Source organism: Macrosteles quadrilineatus, unplaced genomic scaffold (assembly GCF_028750875.1).
Source record: "Macrosteles quadrilineatus isolate MER2022 unplaced genomic scaffold, UCM_ALF_1.0 Scaffold_19__1_contigs__length_3004403, whole genome shotgun sequence".
In the NCBI taxonomy this organism is placed as follows: domain Eukaryota; kingdom Metazoa; phylum Arthropoda; class Insecta; order Hemiptera; family Cicadellidae; genus Macrosteles; species Macrosteles quadrilineatus.
Window position 1 is genome coordinate 1294804 of NW_026542612.1, and position 22308 is coordinate 1317111.

Sequence of the window (22308 nt, forward strand, 5' to 3'; positions counted from 1 at the left end):
ATCCAGTGGCGGGTGTTTGGTGTTTTGAATAAGAATACTGAATTGCTCGTTTTAAGATCGTATTATTACAAATTCTATCATTTTAAGATTCGCTTACACTTACGAGAAATGCATTTTCCATTTGTACATTTCTCAGGTACAAATTTTATGAAATAACGTACATTATTGCTTTGTTTGACAAGTAGCTGGGGACCGAGCTTTGTTCGGGAAACTTTACACTTTGAGAGTATTCCTTGGTCAATGTAATGCTATCCCAAAAATAATAATTTGCGGTATTTTTTTTCTTGACATTTAACTTCTATTCAAATAATAATATCATAGTGTACTGAAATGATGAGATAGAAGAGTTTTTAAAAATTTGTTTGGTTCCCCAAAATGGCCGAAACTATAGAAATTACCCAGTATTTTTCACGCTGAATTCAAAGAAGGCTATTAGTAGTATGAAAATCTTCCCACCTTCCTTCCTTTGAAGTATTAGTCACTGCAAGAACTTGGACTCGCTCCAAAACCAGAACCGAAACGTTTAATTTACCCTCAATTTTTAAAATGTAATAAGTTACAATTTTCTGGAAACTCAGGACACTTTCTGACTGAAAATAATTACGGTTGATCCTTGTTGGTGAGTACCAAAAAGGAACCTTAGGTATAAACATGGTTGTATATCCAAGTTTGGTTGTCCTTGATATTGCACTATTTCATTGACACTGACAAATTAGGGCTAGGCTGCACTATAAGTTAATTGGGAGTTTATTTGATATCTAGTCCTAAGCTTATAGCCATCTTAAGGCAAACATAACCAAAACCTAACCACAGATATATAAATATAAGTGATATAAATATAAACACTCATCCTCTGTAGGCCTAAAGCTACCTATCTATATTTTTTTGGGTTAGGATTAGTACTTTTTTGAGAGAGTGTCATTATGTACTGAGCACACTTAGATGATATAGGGTATCAGTGATTTATGAAATTATTTATTTATAAAAAGCAACCTAACGGAGTTACCTTAATGATGCACCCAGTATTTAATACAAAAAATAAAGCTTATGCCTATGTATATTAGTTTTAAAACAGAGTAGGCCTAGAATAAGGCACCTATAATCTAGATTAGGCATTGATTAGTGTTTATAAACTAAACATGGATGAACCACTAAGTCAAGCTACTAATCCAGTTGTTCAGGCTAGGCTAAACTGAACTGTGAAAGCATCCATCTCAAAACGGCCACAACTTAAGAACAGATCCTAGAATTTGATTTATTTTAAACTTTATTTTTCTGAAATAGATAGCTAAACTGTCCAGTGCAATCATCCCACACTGCAAATAGCAACACTCAAACTTAGTTAGGTAAGCTAGTGGTAGGTTACAACTAATTATTATCCCTGTGACCGATTCAGTGTAACATCTGACATCAGTCAGAATCAGACGACATTATTGACAACGACACTCGTCGTGTCGTTTCTTTAATTTACGGTATAATATAGTATAAAACATCTACCATATCCATAATAATGTTCTACCACTGCACCTAAACAGCAGAAAAAAGCAAATCACCAAATTGAAATCACCAAGATTCGCACAATATGACAAATCTATATATTAATTTGAAACTGTTTTTCTTTGTCATAGCTATTTTGAGAGAACGGCTGGGTGTAGAAACTCGGTAGAGGTGTCTAAAGAAAGGTCTTGGTCTGTAGATGAGCCATCAAAAGAAAAACATGGTGAATTCCCTTGGGGCTCTGCCCCAGTGGCCTTTAAATTCCCATCCCTTGTTATTCTTATGGAGGAAAACGGGGTTTTGTCATAGCTAATTTGAGAGAACGGCTGGGCGTAGAAACTTGGTAGGGGTCTCTAAAGAAAGGTCTTGGTCTGTAGATGAGCCATCAAAAGAGGAACGAGGTAAATTCCCTTGGGGCTCTGCCCCAGAAGCCTTTAAAGTTGCCTCTTCAGATTTGTTTACATTACGACCTTATGCATACATTTGCACTACTTTTGAATGAAACAGCTGTTAATATTTAAATTGTGATTTACTAAATTTGTCAAAGTGAAGTACAGTAATTGCAATGGGGTTTTCTGATTTTAAATTGGATTTTCTTCTGCATCGTGTCATGTTTTGCAATATAATGTCCAATTACCAAATCAGTGGAAAATCCTAATATCACAGTAACTCTTAAAATTATTTCTTTTGGAGTTAACTTATTTCTATTGTATGGGTTGGTTTCTGCCTTTTTCAACACTTCTTGGAGATTGTACGTAGGTGATATTTGTTGGCATATTGCATCTGTGGACGAAACTTGGGTTGGTGTAATTATTACAATGGAAAAGAGCAAAAAATGCTGGACAATTAGATATAGGTTAAATATAAAACTGAATTAACAATTTTCTACATTTCTTGAGCAATCATTGAAATAATCAATTTGCAAACAATGGAAACATAGAAAAAGTCATAGAACACAACTAAGTAGAAGAAATAGAAATATATTTTTTTTATTTATAAACGTTGTCATAGACAACCTAATGCGGCTATGAGAGGGAAAAATTTGTAGAAAACACTAAAAAAACAAGATAAGCTTTTTGAAAAAAGAAAAGATATTTACAAAAGATGTTGATTATATCTAACTGTTGTTGTAGATCGTGAGTATTTCCATAATCTTTGAGTTGCCTGTAATGCTTCGCAATTGCTCGAATTCGAGCAACAGGTACACTAGTTATTTATAAATTAAAAACAGTATATCTTTTGTGCCAGTAGTTAATGCGTGATTGAACTTCAAACAAACAAACAAACATACAAACTTTCACATTTATAATATTAGTAAGATAAAATGTATTAATTAAATATTAATTACTATTGTGTGCCCGTTCTACGCACGGGGATCCTCTAGTGGTCAGTTGAAACCTTCCTAAATAAAGAAAAACTATTGGTTTGCATATTTTCAGATATGCTAGCCAAACTATTATATACAAACAAATACAGTATCTGACAGTTTCAAGTAAAAAAAAATGCGTAATAGATCTATGAGGGGTACACTTCCATATCTGTTGGCACAAACAACTAAATTAGTAATATTGATTATTCGATTGTTTAATTCCATATATCGTTTGGTTAGTTAGGTTAGGTTAACCTTACCTAACTTACCAAACGATATATAGTTAAAATACTATACCTCAACCTCGCCATTAAACATTCAGGTTGGAAATTTCACTATCAAAGGTGCTCTTGGCCTGTCCGTACGGAACACTGAGTTATATGCGCTACCAACTTATGAATAATTGTTTAAGCCTACGAACCCAAGAGATTGATAATTGGTCTGTTGGACGTATGGTCCAGCGAGCAGCACATAGCGTTGAGAAGACACATTAGAAATACGATTTGAGCATAATCCGTAACAATCACCCACTGTAGTTGTCTCTAAACACTTTACACAACCACCATTGAAGTGCCGTCAACGAGTTGAAACCTTATATGTAAGCTATTGGTAACGCTTATGTAAAAAATGTAAGTTTCCCAGGCATATAGAACACTGAGTCAAAGTCTTTTCCCCGGTTATAAACCCAAAACTCGATAGAAATTCTATACACAAAGAAGCTCTATTTTCATTTACGGTTACCCTACACATTATTGCACTTGCGATTAATTAAATCCGTCATGTAAGGAAAAACGGTTTTAATCCAACTTGGTTTGGATTTGCTTTTGAAACTTGATCTGAAATGATTGCGGTATTTGTAAACAATATTCAATGTAAACATATCAGTGACAGCTAGAGAAAAATAATCTTGATCCGAACAGCTGTTCGCTATTTCATATGATGATTATGTGATAAACATTGTGAGAAAACTTGACAAAAATCGCACAAAATTGGGTTTTAAACGTCCGTAAGTTTTTTTTACAAAGTAGCGAGGCCATATTTTAATAGCTAAAGACACTTTCGCCAATTCAGTGGATACATTAAAATGATTCGAGGATCTTGATAGGTACTCTCGTTTTCAGGAGAAGGCCGCGTAAAATGGCCTTTGGACCGTGACAGACGGAAGATAGACAACAACGGAATTGAGATAATAATTGATGATTGAGATAATAACGGAATTGAGATGAAACTTTTTTCGGATTCTTGAATGTTTAAAACGTAAAAATAATCTAAAAGTTGATGATTCTGAGCAATGTACAGACAAAACGGGAGCGTTTCATAAACTCCAAATTTCACAAACTCCAACGCTTAAAATATTAAATGAACAGCGCGTTTCATAATGTCCAAATTTCATAAGCTCCAAAACTATAACATTCAAATAATCACTAGTTCACAATGTCCAAGTTTCACAAACTCCAACGTTTAAATATTAAATAAACAGAGCGGTTCATAACCTCCAAATTTCATAAGCTCCAAATCTATAACATTCAAGTAACATTGTGAAACTTTGGAATCCCATGGGGCGTAACTCAAAGAAAACACGTTAAATGTAATCGGTATATTTGTTAACCAGGTACAGGGCTACCTCTTGAATTGATATAGATAATAAATCGAAAAATAAAGAAATATAAGTTGATTGATTATTGGTTCTAACAAAAGGGTAAACAATCAAGGAACATGATTTAATTAAGTAACCACACATCACTGAGTCTATATCTTCATTCTTTCTTGTAAAAATTGCTTTGATTGTGGCTATATAAAATAGGGAAGTAATATTTCACTGTACAACGAGCTCAAAAAGCTCGAGAACCAGCAATAAGATGGAAATAACCGGCAGAACCTTTAACCATCCACTGGCTCGCTAGTCGCTACCCCAGGTCGGTCGGTAGCCGGGTAGCCCATCAATGGAACCCGTTAGGCTCGCCCCTACCTCTCGCCACAAAAGAGACAAGAATTTTGCCTTGTTCCACACGCCTTTGATTGTTTGAGGCGGGAAAACTATTTGTGTGCTACGGCCCGCGCAACACAGGATATTGTTTTCGTATTAGTTGGCCTTTTCTCCAAGATGACCGTGACCGTTAACTTATTTTATGGACTCCCTTGGAGAATAATTCAAAACTACAAAGAACATTTCTAATCCCACAGTATACTAGCTATTTAAATTATAAACACTTGAAAAATATTTTTGGACGGTAAATTTTACAGCTTTTTGAAATCATCCAAGATGGCCGCTTGCCTCCAAGGACTCAACAATAGGCCTAATTGTGCGACTATAAAGGAATAACTTCCCACCTTACGCTTGCGAATTAGTACGGTACATATTTGTATCCACAGTTGCCAGGACGACTATTAAGACGACCAAAGATTACATTGACATTTAGGTATTTAATCTGTAGAATAGTAATTGTTAAGTAATCTGGAAGACAACTAATTAAAATGAAGTGCGAAAGATGGGTTATGAGAGTGCTCAATGCCTGAAGCATAATCCATTTGTTTGAGGTGCGGATTTTCAAGCTTGTAGAACAAATAAATATCACAAAGTAGAAGGGCAGGGGTGAAAGTGACTGAAGTGACGGGATACCCGGGTGTATTTTCAGTGACTGGATTCCAGTGGTATGCGGTAAAATATATAGTGACTGGCTTAGCAGCACAAATTTTACGTGACTGGCTTTCCCATGCAAATGCGGTGGTGACTGCATTAGCATAGCATTTTTTACGTAATTATATTTTAGTATTTTTAAGAAAAAAAGAGATATATACGTTCAGATATGTCTAGGCTTAAGATATTTACCAACATATATTATATATATATCATAGTCTTGAAATATATTGGGGGGTGCAACTGACTGACTTCCAGTGTATATTTTATGTGACTGGCTTCCCGGGCGCGGCCGTGTATATATATATATATATATATATATATATATATATATATAAATCAATATGCATATTTAGACAAGCAAATGACAACAGTTGTCTTTTTCTCCATGAGAATAACATAGGAGTTGCACATTTGATTGGAATTTTCTCCGTAAACTTTAATTGCACAGAAGCATAAGTAGCAAAGCTTCAAAATAAAAATAAAACATTTTTTAAAGTTTTGCATGAAGCTTTAATAACAATATGGGGTTTCCAGGTTTTCAGGGTAATTATGATAAATCACCAATGTTTTAATTTAACACTTCGTTACCATGACCCTGCTGATGATAACTCTGGTTTGGTAACTCATTCAAGTTTATCCAGCTGCCAAATATATTCATGCCAAATTTAATCAAAATCGGACCAAAGTTATACAAGTTATCGTGTTCACGGACTCACACACACAAATACGGGGTAAGAAAAAAATCCCAGGACGGTTGGATATTAAATAAAAAACAATACATATAGAGGTAAAAAAAAAACTTGTGACAAAGTTACTGGGTATTGGGTATAGTAATAATTTTATCATGTTATTCAGTGACACACTACCTCCTCAGGGGAACGGCCCACTAGGAGTCAGATGAAAATCTTAAAAGTAAGCATATTGATACGCGCATCAAAATTGAAGGTATTTGTTGGTAAAATGCAATTCCGTAAATGTTAACACCTAAAAACCTGAGTCATAAACGGAAGCCGATTAAAGATTTTTTAAATTTCATCAAAACGAAAAAGTCAAAATAGATATCGGTCCAGGGTCTCAGAGGTATTTTTGTACCGTCTACGGTAATAGCTTCTTCCTTGTAAATAAATTTGCTTAAAGAACACAAATAACCTTAACGTTTGTTGGATTGCCCCAGCTAAAACTGGAAGTGATAAAAGCAATAAAACTGCTGTAATTAAAACTGATCATACAATATGAGTGCATGTACATGGTGTGTGTGAGTGTGGTGAGCTGAGGTAAGTATATACAGTGGAGTGGCTGAGCAGTGAGCAGTGAGCGTGCGTGCAGCCCCGCGTGACGGTCGTAATTGAAACTGATCTTCTACTTATTGCCACTTAGCACTTACCTGGGGAATATCTCCGAAAATGGGCTGTAATATTGCTTCCTGCTAATTAACAGTTCACCAGCTCACGCGCCTTTGTGTTCAGCGGAACCGGGACAAACGTCTCAATGATTGAATGTAGAGGGGCTTGGTGTGGTAACCAGAATATTACAAAAACAGCAGTCTACACTTGTCAATTCTTTTGAATCAAGCAAACAGGCACAAATTGACGTCCTAATTTGACAAACAGCAACATCCTCTAACATTTCTTTTTTGCAATGTGTAGGCCTACATTATAGGCCTACTCAACATTCTCTCTGTAAAATAATTGTCTGACCAGGCAGTTCTTATTGAAACTCAGTTATAGTGTAGTTTTCAGCAGATTTTTAACTAATGCTTACGTTGTTTTGTAGGGAAAGTGGAGCCAACGCCTCACACCTCCTCATTCAACATGGGGTACCTCGTGTCACCCTACCCCTACCACAACGGCACGGGTCCCATCCCCGTCTCAATGGTGAGTGATACAGTAGTTAGTAAATAGTTTCCAACAAAGTCAGATTTATAGGCAACTTATAAGAAGTATATTATCTTAAAACCTCCTGGGTTGCTATTACAAAAAGGCCTTCTATTTATTATTGTATGAAACGCGCAGATTGTAAATTTGCGATTAACGTTTATTTAGGGGGATTTTGGAATGTGGACATTGACATTTGTCATTTACAAATAATACTGTATTTCCAAACTGGTTCAAAAGGAAGCCATTGACGTATGTTACATGCGGTGTTGGTGACATTGTGCGTTATGTTTTCGTAGTCCGACTCGCAGGTGGCCTAACAATGGTCATCGTCTGTTGATTAGGCCCCAACTACCAGCGCCTGTAGGCGGCCAACAATGGGCAATCTTTTCAAATTACTACCACCGACCCACACCGGCACGCCCAGCTAGAGGTGTTGAAAATAGGCCTAGGCCGAGGCTCAGGCTCTGCACACACAGGCCTTGCATTAATATTCCTCAGATTACAGTGTTTTGAGTCCATGTACATATAAAGTGGCTGTTTACAAATTAATCCGCACTAGTTCTCTCCTGACGTGATAGTTCTGGAGTGGTCCAGAGGCTACGCTCGAAGGGTCTTGACGTAGATGACGGTCGTCTATATTTGACTTCGGCTTACTTGTGGGATGCTGTGAAATTAATACTTATCTACTATATTACCTATCAAGAAGTCCGGACTTTAGAACTGCTGTAATTGTTCATTCAGTCGTCGTCAGAAAAATAGTAGGGTTTCTCTTTACAAATTTCTCCCTTTACAATTATTTCATATGTCCTGAAACGTCTGTTATTTTGTATCCTAACGAAGGGTATTACTCTCTAACTTGGGAGGTATGGTGTGGAATAGTTCTTATTCTAGATACAGCTAACAGCACTATCAATGGCGAAGTGTAGGGCGAGGAGTATCCGCCGCTTTAGATAACAAGACCAATAATAATATCAATATATGTCGACTCCGCCACAACACGGCGACATAACCGACCCAGAGGCTATTACCCCGGTAATTGACGATCCACAGGTTCATGTGTCCCAGCGTTTGTGCGATATTCCCCACAGCACCATCTCCGTCTCCGCCTCCCACAACGCCAACATCATATACAACCGCAGCTATGGCTATATTTTCAAAGTAGGGCGTTATTTACAAGGCAATCAATCCGAGCGACTCTGGTGACAATAAGAGTGGAGCTCGCTGGGTGAGGCTCGAGCATTGTTGCCGCACTCTCTATGTAAATCCCCGGGTAGATTATGCGCTAGGCCTACATACCTCGACCCACCGGCACCTCGGGAAAGTCCTTGTTAATTGTTACCCTTATACGTCCAACTTTGCACATCGGTGGATACAAATATGCCATTTACATCTGGTTTAACTGTGCTTGCCAACTTGTGAGTAGTGGAATTATTAATATATTCCGAATGAAGGGGATGAAATAATAACGTCACCTAGAGCTATAGAAACGTATAGACCTAATATCATTTAGGTAATGCAACAGTTAACAAAAGTTTAAGATATTAATCGAAAACGCTTAGACAATAAACAAAGGTGAAGGCTAAATTATTAAACGTTTATGGTATGAAAACTAATGCACGAGTAAATAATTATGTGAACCAAGGTAAAGGAATGTGTTGGGGCAGACCCTTGAAAGCGAAGTTTCCAGGTAAAAGAATAAGGCATTAAATCTGGCCAAAATAGGTGGAGTCGATTATCTTGAAGACAGGAAGTCCGCTGACAAACAAGGGTACAAATAGGGGATAAGACCCAGTATTGGAGAGGACTGGAGGCGCCGGCGCCGAGGTTAAAGACAAATAGACCCACAACCGCAAACAAAAACTGCGCAGCCACATCATGTCTCATCATTCTACGATCAGGACGGTGTTTCCAACCTTCACATTAGGCAACTGCGCTGAAGAGAATAACTTTGGTTTAACAACTGTCAACGAGTTATCAGTTGTCATTGCGATCGCTATTATAGATTTACAGTACTACAAATAGTTGCCAGTTACGTATGGATCGGTGAAGCTGAGCAAAAATAGTCCATATACGCGCAGATGATCTAACCAATGTTTTAGTGGTTGTTGATTATGTTCCAGCTTGAGGTCACTACTTTACTCCAAGTGCCATGTTCTTTCATATCCACTTGTTGGTCGTATATGGTGGATTAATTTATTCGAATGCCACACGGTCGTAAAATGTATTTCAATATTGTAGACGAGTACTAGAGTTGAATTAATTTAAGTAAGGATATACTTGAACAGGATAGGTTCCTTGTTTTAGCGATAAAGTGGATCTGAAATTATCAACTACTGCAGAAGTATTACCCATACTCGTATACTATTTACGACGAAGCTTACACAAATTCCTTCCTAAGGTAGAATTAACAATTAACCGTCGTTCCGATGTAATGGATTCCAGGTGAGTGTGATTAATTAACCGACCACCGATTATTTTTTTATTTTTACTGCAATTGGTTTTTAGTAATTGGAGATCGTTACAATATTAAACGTAAGCATAATAAACACATCCTCTACTTGAGTTATGCTTGCAAATCTAAGTCCAAAGAGTAGGCGCATTTGCACATACAGTACCGGTGAGAAGCGATCCCACATGTCAGTTGGTGTTGGTGCACGTCGCACGACGGTCTCTAGTCGGGTCGTCCCGTTTGCATACATCTCTCCCCCTACTCATACATTATGTATTTTCAAGGTCCAATTCAACATTGATTTTCCCCCAAACCATCTCATCTCAACACTACGCACACATTTCACCGAGCTGTGTTTGATCTCAAAGAGTGGATAAACGCGGGTTACAAAGTTAACAAGAATACGGAAATGCAATTTAAATACTGTAAGTTGAGAGAAGAGAGATTTAAAATGTTGAGATTTATTCCGTGCTGTGTTCAAGTTTGGCTTATCTATAGTAGGTATACTTCATAAATGAGCCGAATAAATCCAAAAACTTATAACGACAAAAATGCAACGGCAGAAGTTGGGTTCAACCAGGATTCAACACAACGTGGAACTCATCAAATTCAAAACAATTGACAGATCCTATTAAAGCATATCCTTACTGAAACGAATTCAACTTACTAAAGTACTTAGCTAAAACATAAAAATACATTTTACAACTGTGTGGCATTCAAAGAAATGAATCGACCTAAACGATCAGTAAGTTAAAGAGGTCGCAACGGAATAAAATATCCTTAAAGGAAACGAAACGGAATTAAAGGTTAGCGAGCAGTGAACCGGGGTTGTTCAATTAGTATTTCTTGGCCATCGAGTCGCACTCGAGCCCCGGACTTACCTTTGCTATAAATGTTTCATCGAGAGATGCCTAATTGGAACGGTTTATACGGAAGTATTTCACCGCTCATAAGACCAGCGTCGCATTTAAAACAGACATAAACTAGTGATTTGTGGCGGACGAGACGACGAGACGATGAGACGCGGGCTCGAGCTTGCAATAAACTTTAATTAGGATTGATGTCAGCGATGTGGCTCGTGCTGTTACGGTACAGTTGGTCTAGCAGAATACTAGAAGTGATGATCTTTAATCCATAACTGATAACATTGTAATTCAACAAAAATGCGTATTTACATACAGACATTGATAGCACGTGGATTAAAGAAAATAATAACGTGAGGTTTTTCATTCTATTTTAGGGTGAACAACATCATTCTGGCTACAAAAATCTAACAAAAAACGCAAAAAACGTTTTTCGAAAATATGCAATTGGATGAAAACAGTCCAGTCAATATTCCAAATAGATTAAATCCATGGCACTAGGCTATTTTGCACTGCAGTATACAGTGTCAATGTTTGGGGCCTGACTAAGCGGCGATCAAGATACCATATTTCATAAGATACATAAGATCATACATAAGATTTCATAAGATGCATATTTCATACATCGATGGACGTATGTTATTATTAGCAAAAGTCAACCGTAGCATCTACGTTGTTTCATTGTTGTTTCTGTGCGTAACAACCGAATAGTTCAAAGATAAAACAAAAATTGTTATATATTTATTTTATACAATCCAAACATTTGCATTTATGTAAAATCTACATATTTTAATGACATATCTGCCCATAAGAACTTGTATTACGATTATCAACACAAACTAAGTCCAGCGAGTCTGATAGTGTTATCATTAATTAATGTTGTGCCCCGGGCCGTACTGATCAACCAATTAAACCGTAATCAATTAGGCTTATGAACAAAGAGCGCCGAGTCCATTCTTCTTCTACTGATCACAAAATGTTCGACACACGCTCAACATTTGCTGTGATTGGAATGGACTCCTCAGCCTCCCGTCGTTCCCCTCTTTGTGTTCAATTCTTTGTTTATTGATTTTTGCTGTTTTTGTGAGTGAACTTCGTGAAATCGTTCCACAATTTTCTTAGTCGCAAACAATAAACAATAAGTTTATAAATGAAAATGTTTAAACAATAAAATTACATGTATATTTGTTTTTACTCCTTGTCATTCTTTATGTTTATTTTTAATTAAAAATATTTAAATGTTTAAAGTATTATTTGGGACATGGTTCACCACTGAATAGTTAAAAATACTGTACATCCAACATACGACCAACAGCTCAATTTCAGGATTGATATATTGATTACTTGTAAACGTTGTAGGTTTATTGTTGTAAGGCTTCCAAATTAAAAACTATGATTTTTCCAAACGATAAAAATATTTGTTTGCTACACATTAGGATGCCTATACTTTCGTTATGCACCGTTGGTGCAGCAAACTGTATAGGTCAAAGCTCAAAGCCCATTCGTTGCAAAAGTAACATACAGTATTGGCAGGATACACTATTGGAGTTGTAGACTACAAGTAAAACAAACTAAATCCCGAAATGTTAGAAAATGAAACTTGGTATCTTATTAGCTGCAAATGTATAATAAATAAGCCATTGCAGTTCAGCTCGTGTATGCGGATTTGCTAGAATTTTCCCTTGTGTAGTCCTAGTATGTAGTATGTAGTTTGTTGTAGGTCCATTATGTATGGTTTGTAGATTGAATAGGTAGGAATTTAAATTTCGACAGATAACTCTTGATGGATTTACATTATTCTCCCCAGCGACGGTGACTATAGCGGTGGCGGTGGCGGGCTCTCGCTCTCAGCTAGTTAGCCCAAGACAGGTAGTCGCGCCGCGCTGTTGTCAGATTTCCGCCGCTCTACTGGGGGTTTTAACTTCACACCTCGCCAACTTAACGCGCCACCAAACGCCTCCATTGTTAGTGTTTCGGGTTTGGTGGTCGGCCGTCAGCATTTTTTCGACTTTTTGCCTTGTTATGTGGCCCCTTCTGTCCATTGAATTATAATTTTATTGCTAACGAGGTGATCGGTCCGATCATTTTCCTGATCGCTGGAACGGTTTAAGGGATAATTCCCGAGGGTGGTTCATTCCCGCTTACTGTAAACCAGATTTTTTGTTTGTGTACAGAACGGTTTATTGCCTGTTTGCCATATGGCGGTTACCTCTTGACAAAACCGGATTACATTGTAGCAAATTATCGGATTTATTATTGCCAGGTCAATAGATACTGGTTTAATAAACTGTTATAACATTTATTTACCTACAACATATTAATAGTCAATGATATTATTTAATTGTTATCAAGTTATTTAATGTATGATTTCCCATTTCATAATTTCCCCCTCAAGTAGGCAAAAGGCTACGTTTTCCTTGGACAATTGTGCTGAGAGTATGACTATATAGCTTTTAAATATAAAAGAAGACAGCTCTTCCGCTTTATCTCTTTACCAGGTTGTATAAACTTAAACTTTGACAAAAGTTCTAACAAATAGACTTTTTATATTTCACTGCTCAAACAACCGATTTTGACCAATACAATTCAGATTCCGTTGCTTATGTAAATATAATATTCAAACTCTGATGACCGTCACAGCAGTACTACTTTACTGTTCGTACATTGTGTTCATGTACTGTAAAGTATTTAGGACTACACCTGCTTATGCTTCACCACGCTATAGAAGATGTTGGTGTACATACATGAACAAGTTGGTGGTCAGTTGTAGCCTATCAACAAGATAAGCCCGTCATGGTCATACTGGTCATTTAACCTTTGCCCCCTTCAGTGATAGTTAGCCCTGCAGCTTGCAGTGCTGTACGAGCCGGTTGAGCCTTGTCTAGATTAGGCTTTTATCAACCTGTTTATGGCTTACCTCAGAACCAATCTTAGATACTATACTAATTAAGAGAGTCGTTAATGCATTTTGCGAATTGATAATCTATCAGTCATAGTACTCTGGCCGTAAATTGGCTAACGACGTTTGGAATTAGAATTACATTTTTTCAATTGACTATCTACGACTATCCGCAATACTATCGTGATAATTAGACAAATTCGTAAATTACAAGGCAAAAATTTGGTTTGTAATCCACTATTAACTGTAGGTCTCTTAGTTGCCTTTGGCTGTGTGGGCGATTAATTAACAGTCATGTGTAGGAATATGTCGGCCTTAATCTTAACATGACTACAAGATCGCTCCACTTATCCTACACTCATCTCCATTCATTCTTGGCTTAAAATATTATTGTCACCATTTCAGTTAAAAGTATTTAAGTAAACTATTCAAGTATTCCTTATACATGAGGTGTATATGTCGTTTATGATATTTGTTGGCTAGGCCTACATATAGCTCAAAAATGATAAATGTTTTAATACCTATCTGAAATTAAAAAAAAAAACTTAAAAAAGAAAAATAGATTTGTACGCATATTTAGTGAAGAAGAAATTGTTAAGCTCATATTGATATGAATAATGGATTTATCCTTTTTTATCATTGTCAACTAAACACATATTGGATCAAATATGTATTAACTCCTGATGAGACTGTATAGCAGATCAAGGACATATTTTACTCAACACACTGTGTTCTAAAATTTAAACTACCTATACTTCAATGCTCTTTGCAGTATGCCTATCACAGTTTCTATTTTGTTACTTTCACAAACCAGCCTAGTGTAGAAGAGACTGTGTGAGAGTGTGGGGTGTTAGCTTCGTCGCGGAAATCCACAAGTCTGCAGGTCAGGTGACACGTGTGTAACACATGTGAATCTTCTGCAACTCCATTCCATCGACCACTAAAACGGTGCGCTGCGTCGCAAACCACCGACACGTAAAATAAATCTATCGAGCCATTGTGTCTCGGTACGGTGTGTAATTAAGCTCGCTACGCTCAGACAACAAAGGGTAGACGACGTCATAAATAGATACGTCTCATTACCTGCTGTGGGCCGGTCGTCAAAAATGGGCGGGTCCAATGTAGCAGCGCTGCTGTACTGGAGACTGCATATACTCTCTGTTAAATAGCTGTAAATTAACACGACGTGGCCAATGTAGCAGCGCTGCTGTACTGGAGACTGCATATACTCTTTGTTAAATAGCTGTAAATTAACACGACGTGGCCAATGTAGCAACGCTGCTGTACTGGAGACTGCATATACTCTCTGTTAAATAGCTGTAGGGGAAGGTCGGCTAAAATGGGGACTCTAGTGGTTTCCACATTATATTTTGCTTAAAAATATTGCTAAACTTTTGAAATTTAGACAGAACAAGACTACACTAATGTGTTGACAGAAACTGGTAGCTTTTGATTTGATTTTTAAGAGCACATGCAAAATTGAGTTGTGTAAATGAAAAAGCATTTTTATTGAATACAAAACACATCAAACTCATCATATTACCTCTTAAAGTGACTAAACATGTTAGAAAGATTGTTATAGAAAATAAAAACTAAGAATATCTCAACTTAATAGATATTTTAACATATTTATGGAGTTCAAGTTTTTTTAATTAAACTTTACCATATTTATATCCTTAAGCATATCAGTTAGAAATTTATAAAACATATAAAGTAGTAAAACACTGGTTCATGCCAAAAGTGTTTAATGTGTATACGTTATTATCCTACAGTCTGTCCAAAATGGGGACATTCTTATAAAACGGGGACGTCCCCATTTTGTCCTACCATGTACGTCCCCGTTTGACCCGCCACTGTATTAATAAAACAAACATGGCGTACCTAGCCTCCACTTTGAGATTTTTGGATAGAAGAAACGACAAATTGTAGCCTAATAACTGAAGATAGTGATCAAACACTTACTTTTTTTAACTCTCTATGTTGGGTACGTAAAAAAACAGTTGAGACACGAACAAAAATCCAAAGAATAAATCGTCAAATATATAAAAGTGTGCAACATGAAACTTATAGTCAGTATATCAACGGTAACTAGCTCAAAGTAGAGTGAAATGGTTAGTTCGCAATAGTTCGTCAAAGATCAGCTGATAGCAGCACTAGTTTAGCAGTACCGGAATGTCCCCATATTGCCTAGCGTCCCCATTTTAGACAACTCTCCCCTAAATTAACACGGCGGGTCCAATGTAGCAGCGCTGCTGTACTGGATACTGCATATACTCTTTGTTAAATAGCTGTAAATTAACACGACGAGGCCAATGTAGCAACGCTGCTGTACTGGAGACTGCATATACTCTTTGTTAAATAGCTGTAAATTAACACGGCGTGGCCAATGTAGCAACGCTGCTGTACTGGATACTGCATATACTCTTTGTTAAATAGCTGTAAATTAACACGACGAGGCCAATGTAGCAACGCTGCTGTACTGGAGACTGCATATACTTGCTGTTAAATAGCTGTAAATTAACACGGCGGGTCCAATGTAGCAGAGCTGTTGTACTGGATACTGCATATACTCGCTATTAAATAGCTGTAAATTAACACGGCGGGTCCAATGTAGCAGCGCTGCTGTATTGGAGACTGCATATACACGCTGTTAAATAGCTGTAAATTAACACGGCCTTGGCAAATGTAGCAGATCTGCTGTACTGGACACTGCATATACTTGCTGTTAAATTGTTGTAAATTCACATGGCGTGGCAAATGTAGCAGATCTGCTGTACTGGAGACTTCATATACTTGCTGTTAAATAGATTAAAATTAACACAGTTAAACTAATATAGCAAGGATAATTTATATTGATGTTTTTCTCAGTTACTTTATGAGTATCGCTTATAAACCCCACCTGCTACACATATACAGTGGCTTGGGGAATGTAGACACTCTGCACTAGCCCCAAGCGGCTCATAAGTTTGTCCATCTAAACTGGCAATGTCTTCCGAACAAACAAAACATATACGTTAAGCTGAAAAATAAAAAGCAAACTACAGTATCAGTATGTAGCCTACCTATATAATAGTAAAACATGTAAAATACCGGTATCTGGTTTTATTCCATTTTACAAGAATCACGGTAATAAATTTCAGAGATATTACCCTAGTATAAGAAGATATCTACCAATTTGTACATATTGAGACGTTAACCAAACGTAATTATTGTGAAAAATGCGTTGTCATTAAACCAATAACTTTCCGACAACAAATATTAACGCAGTCAATAACCACGTGAAACCAAATGTTAAAACAAAATTGGGACCCAAACATTTTTCTAAAGAGTTAATCTGTCGTGAAATCGGGAAAGGGAAAATAGTGAAAATAAACCAAATATAGAGGTAAACAGAAACAGTGACACTCGTGTCTGGCTCGTGCTGTAATCGCGCGGATAAATAAGTCGAGGCAGCGACGCTATCAAATAAATGTCCACCACCCTCCCCCCCCACACCACACCTGACCGTAGTAGAACTATGTCAATATTGTTACAACTCAAATAACAATGCTACACTGATATCCGCGTGTCAATTTATTGATTATGCTCGCTGATCCTCCATATTGCTCTGTGTGGCCAATCGGGATGTTATTTTAATTTCTGATTGCTTTATTTCTGTTTTAGCAGGACTGCTAATGAAATGCTTTTGACTAATTTATAACTTAAAAAATGTGTGCGTTAGTTTTTATTTTCTATTCAAATTTCGTGGAAATTATTTTTAGTAGACTGTATTTTTTTAAGTTATCAAATTTTGGATTATGTTTCAACTGTTAACGATCTAACTGTTTACTTTTTAAGTTTGATTACTTTTAAAGTTTTAACTGTTTATAAAGTTTTAAGATTTTGAAACTAAATATAACATTTTACACTTACATTTATAACAATAGACACGAATCCTTATCACCTAAATCATTCTAATTGTCGACACTTCTGATGATCTCACTAAGCAAATATAATGTAACTTGCTAAACTTAGAGTTGGAATACTTTAATATTAGAGTTATATAATACGTCATTTTTGTAGTCAAATTTTTACAATGTCATTCAATATACTACTCATAATTTTGTGCAAACTTGTGTATATGAACGCAACTACAAAGTAGTATACGGGCACATAATGTGATCATATTCATCAAGTCGTCGGACCGATGCATGACGTGTGACGGGAAGCCATATTGATTTCGGTCACATGGACCCTCACCAACCCCATACAGTACATGCACTTGAGGCGGGCTAATTATACGCCTTTAAACAAAGCCTTCCTCGGAAATGAAATGGGTAATCTGTGCGGCTTCGACAGCGGCCCCTTGTTGTGCCGTTGTACGGTACTCGCTCTTCTTGCAGTCTTGTCTCACGTTAGTTGGGATTTTATTATAAACTATACTGTATATATATTTTTTTAATTTATTCATATCTAAATTTCAAATCAAACTTGCAAAATTTGAACAAATGTTTTAAAACAACACATGTTTATAATATAGTTAAACTTGAATTAAAAATTCAATTTGAGATTTAAATTAATTCGAATCTAATTATTATATGTAGCATTGTCTGAGTATTATTTAAGTCATTTGTCACTTATTACCTTACACACTCTACACTTACCCTTTCGTACAGTTTTGCTACACAATCATACAAAACTAAAGAATTATTTAAAAAAGGGGTTAAAGACTTTTTCTCAAAAAACTTTTTCTCAAGGCTGGTGAGCAACTAGATTTCTTACGTTGTGATTTTCTTGCCAAGCTCTCAAAAATTGTATACAGCATTTGAAAAAAAAACGAAAATCACTTCGATATAGATGTACAGTCATTGTGAAATGTTTAAATATATACGAGCTTTTATATTACCTGGAGTAACATATTTTATACTTCTGGCCTTTGAAGGTTTTAGCTACATCATTGCCTTGTAACTCATCTCAACATTGTATACAATATTACATTATACACGCAGACTGATTTTACAGATGTATCAAAACTCATGTGAGGTATTTTTCTTATTTTCTGCGTGTTCTACCTTAACATCCTATGGTGCTTGGCTCTAGCCCGGAACATTTTAACACATTACCTCAGGCTTGGCAGAGATGCTAAAATTCATTGTTGACTGGCGGGATTCGAACCCTATACCTCGGGTACCAAGATCACTCCCCTGGTATATTTGGAACACGTGTAATCTGTGGCCACGTGCCCAAAGCCGTATGTCACCTCTATGACGTTGTTTTCGCGTGTGATGTCTGACGTGTCGGACACGGTGTCTGTTGCTGTTTGTTGATCGTGCCAGGGCCTGCGGTACACTATACCACTACACCAGGCACTTGTATACATCGCGGATATTTACGGGGCCGTTCTCAAAATGCTAATCAGTCCAACTTGGTTTCGTATTCTTTCTTTACGGCCGGAGCCAGAACAGATTACGTCCCCTATCCACGACACATCGATCCCCGCACCTACTGGGGATGGAAGCTATCTCTGGCTTCATGTCGTATCGTGACTTTTCCAGGTGATCAGGATTTATATATAGAGATATTCATTAATCCCACAATGTCTAAAAAAGCTTGTTTCGCAAATTTAGGTAAAGACTACTAAATGGAGTGTTTTTCTGTTTGTACGCCTTGTGGTTTTCTCTCCAGTGGAATAGCTGCTATTTCAAATAACGTGTGATGTGAAGCGTTCATACTTTACAAATTATTTAGTCTTTTTATTCTAAGTAACTTTAAAGCGTGATTGGAATTATTTTGTGTTTTTCAAATTTTTTTTAATGTAGGAAGGCAACTGTATAGATTCTTAGACATGTATCGTCACTTCCCTGTACAAGTATGCGAGTATTTTAATACGAGATACAGTTTATTATTAATCTAGGTGACTTTCCTATGATTCGAAAATATTTATTCTGAAATTTTCCCCAAGCCGGCTGTACGTGGGAATGTCCAAAGACGCGGGATTCAGTTGTGTGGCTCACAAAACCCTGAAAACAAGTTTTGAAACCAACAATACACCGGAAACCAGCAAGCCCTCCAACGCCGTCAAATGTTTTGACTTGAACGGTCGACTTGATGTTTTTAGGATCGACAATATTTGCGTTTAAATCACGATAGTGTATGGGCAAATTGATGCCTTGAAAAATATAGCATACGGCTTTTCTTATGTATGCTGTAAATAAATGTAAAGGAAAATCAATTATCAAATTCAAAGGTCGAGGTGAATGCGATGTGTTTTTAAGCTTCAAGAACACTAAAAGACTCCGTAAAAATTAAGTATTTTAATGTTATGAATTATTAGCTGTACACCTACAAACCATTTAAGGGGGTTTGGTGTACGACAGTACTTCCAAACCGAAACGGGGTCCTGATAATAAACGCCCTGATAATAAAAGCCCTTAAGTCCATGCAATGTAAAAAGGTCTCTTCTGTGTATTACCTTTGACTATTAATAATAGTCAATGATATTACTGAGGAAACTTGTATAGTAGGTCTATTACATCTAAATTTAAAAAAAAGTTTTAATTTTGCCAAAGTATGTATTTGGTGTATTTTCTCTGTTAAAAATAACGGTACACAAAGATGAATTGCCAGTTGAACCGATGTAGGACGACTCACAAAGCTAAACAAATCTGTCCAAGTCTGACGGACGTTACGCATGAATTAAAAGATCCCTCTCCAAGACGCCCTTCAAGTTTACAAACATTTGTTGATTCCCATGAGTGTGAGGGAGGGTGATAAGACGGGCTTATCTGTTTGATCAGCCCTGATCCCCAGCCGCAGGACAAATAGTACCCCACCACACACGGTCCGGCAACCGCAGCCGCTACAGGTGACTATGGCCGATTCGCGGACCGAGGAGCGCACAATACTTGCTCTAATGGGAGGTCATAAATAAAATCCGTAGAGGTAGGACCAAGGAGCGCAGAGGCACCTTGCGCGCCTCGGTCCTACCCATGCAAGGAACTAATCCCCTAATTATACGGATTAAAAGAGACAATGGCTGGGTCAGCCCTGCAAGTAAATCCCATTAGTCGTGCCTCATTGAATACACTACTTTAAAATGAAAATGTAAGGAGTAATTTTGAAACTATAAATATTTTAACAGAGACAATGCAAGATACTGTATTATGCATTCGAAGTAGTTATCTTAAAAACAGTTGGTTTTTGTCCTACGTTAATAAGCCCATTTTCAATGCAGACAAACTGCATATTTTTCTAAGTGCAGTTTAATAAAAATTAAATATTTATCACTAAATAGTACGGAACTAAATTTGCATTATTATATTATAATTAAAATCATATTAGATTATTCGAGACAGCTAAACTTTCTCTCTGCGTTTCAGAACTATCAAATGTTTACATTATTTTGTTTTGCAGGTATAGTTTATACAATTTTGAAATAGCTATTTAGGAGCAACGCATACCATTCTTGAAACTAATTCTTAAGAACAACATTATATTATGTTGTGCATTTCCGGATTAGGTGGGTGAGCCTACTGCTGAAAGTGATATTTGCCAAATGACAATGTGCCTGGGCTAAATTTACTTCAAAAAGTAGTGTTGTTTACATAGGCTTTGTCCTACTTTTTGAATAAGAATTACTTAGGTTTTTCTGAAAGTATATAGTTAGAAATATCTGAAAATAAATCGATTATTTTGTTTCGTTTACTTTTTTAACTGTTGTATTGCCGACAAAAAAGTGTATCTAATGAAAACATTTACTCCTCAAGATCCTATAATTATTCCCAACTGTTTAGACAAGCACAAATTTGTTTAATCAGAATTTACTTGGCTATTTCCAAAGTAATGGTTTAAGCATCGTTTAAGTAGATTTTATAGCCTCCGGATTACCAATAAATATAAACATAATTACTCTATTTTAATGCTAAATTCAAATAACAATAACCGGCACATACTCTAAAAGGAATTCTAAAAAAAGAGTAAACTACAAAAATTAAAACTTGTCTTTATTCAAGTAGTGTTACCAGTTACAAAGTAAATTATCTATTATAAAAAAATAAACTTTTGAGTCTAGAATCAAATAAGAGATAATAAGTAATGAGTAACTTACAATCAGTGACGTGGGGTTTTTTTAATTTCTTGCTGTACATCTAATAAGGTGACCAATTTTACAAATTCGTTACCGGTGCAGATTCCTAAAGAAAGTTCTATTCTCGGTTAATGTTAACGGTGCAATTGGTACATTTTCTAACTAATGTCACAGATTCGTGGGTAAAAATACTTCATTGGGGCAAATAAATCCTAATCAGAGTGCACCATTAGTCAGCACCCACAATGTAATATGCTGTGATTTTTCTTTAAATTAACAATAACTGTTTCATCTAAATAAGGCTAACTGATTATTTCAGGGCAAAATAATCAAACTTATTTATCCAGCGAGAACAAAGTTATTTTTGAAAAACATCAAACCGTAGGCCTACAGTTTAAACATTTTTTAGGCCTATACAAACATTAGGTAGTAACAATGAATTATGTTGTTTGACGTTGTGACATGTTGCTATTTAGACATTGTGATGACAATGTTATATTATACATCATTTGTGTCATTTAACAAACGTTTTACATGGTGACAACATAAACGCCAAATATAGATGATAATTCGAAAACTAAAAGAAAGTACTGTAATACAAATTGAGTTTAAATTAGGAAGATGATTTGGAATTGCAATAACTTTAAA

At 36.4% G+C, this 22308-nt stretch overlaps 1 protein-coding gene across 4 annotated transcripts in view; it reads left to right on the forward strand.

Moving 5' to 3' along the window:
• The window catches only part of LOC129005330 (protein pangolin, isoforms A/H/I/S), a 259998-nt gene that overhangs the window by 37961 nt on the left and 199729 nt on the right, over nucleotides 1-22308 (forward strand). For all 4 annotated transcript variants that reach the window (XM_054434194.1, XM_054434190.1, XM_054434193.1 and 1 more), the window contains exon 3: nucleotides 7281-7381. In XM_054434194.1, the coding sequence (XP_054290169.1) occupies nucleotides 7281-7381 (101 nt within the window). The remainder of the gene's footprint in view (nucleotides 1-7280; nucleotides 7382-22308) is intronic.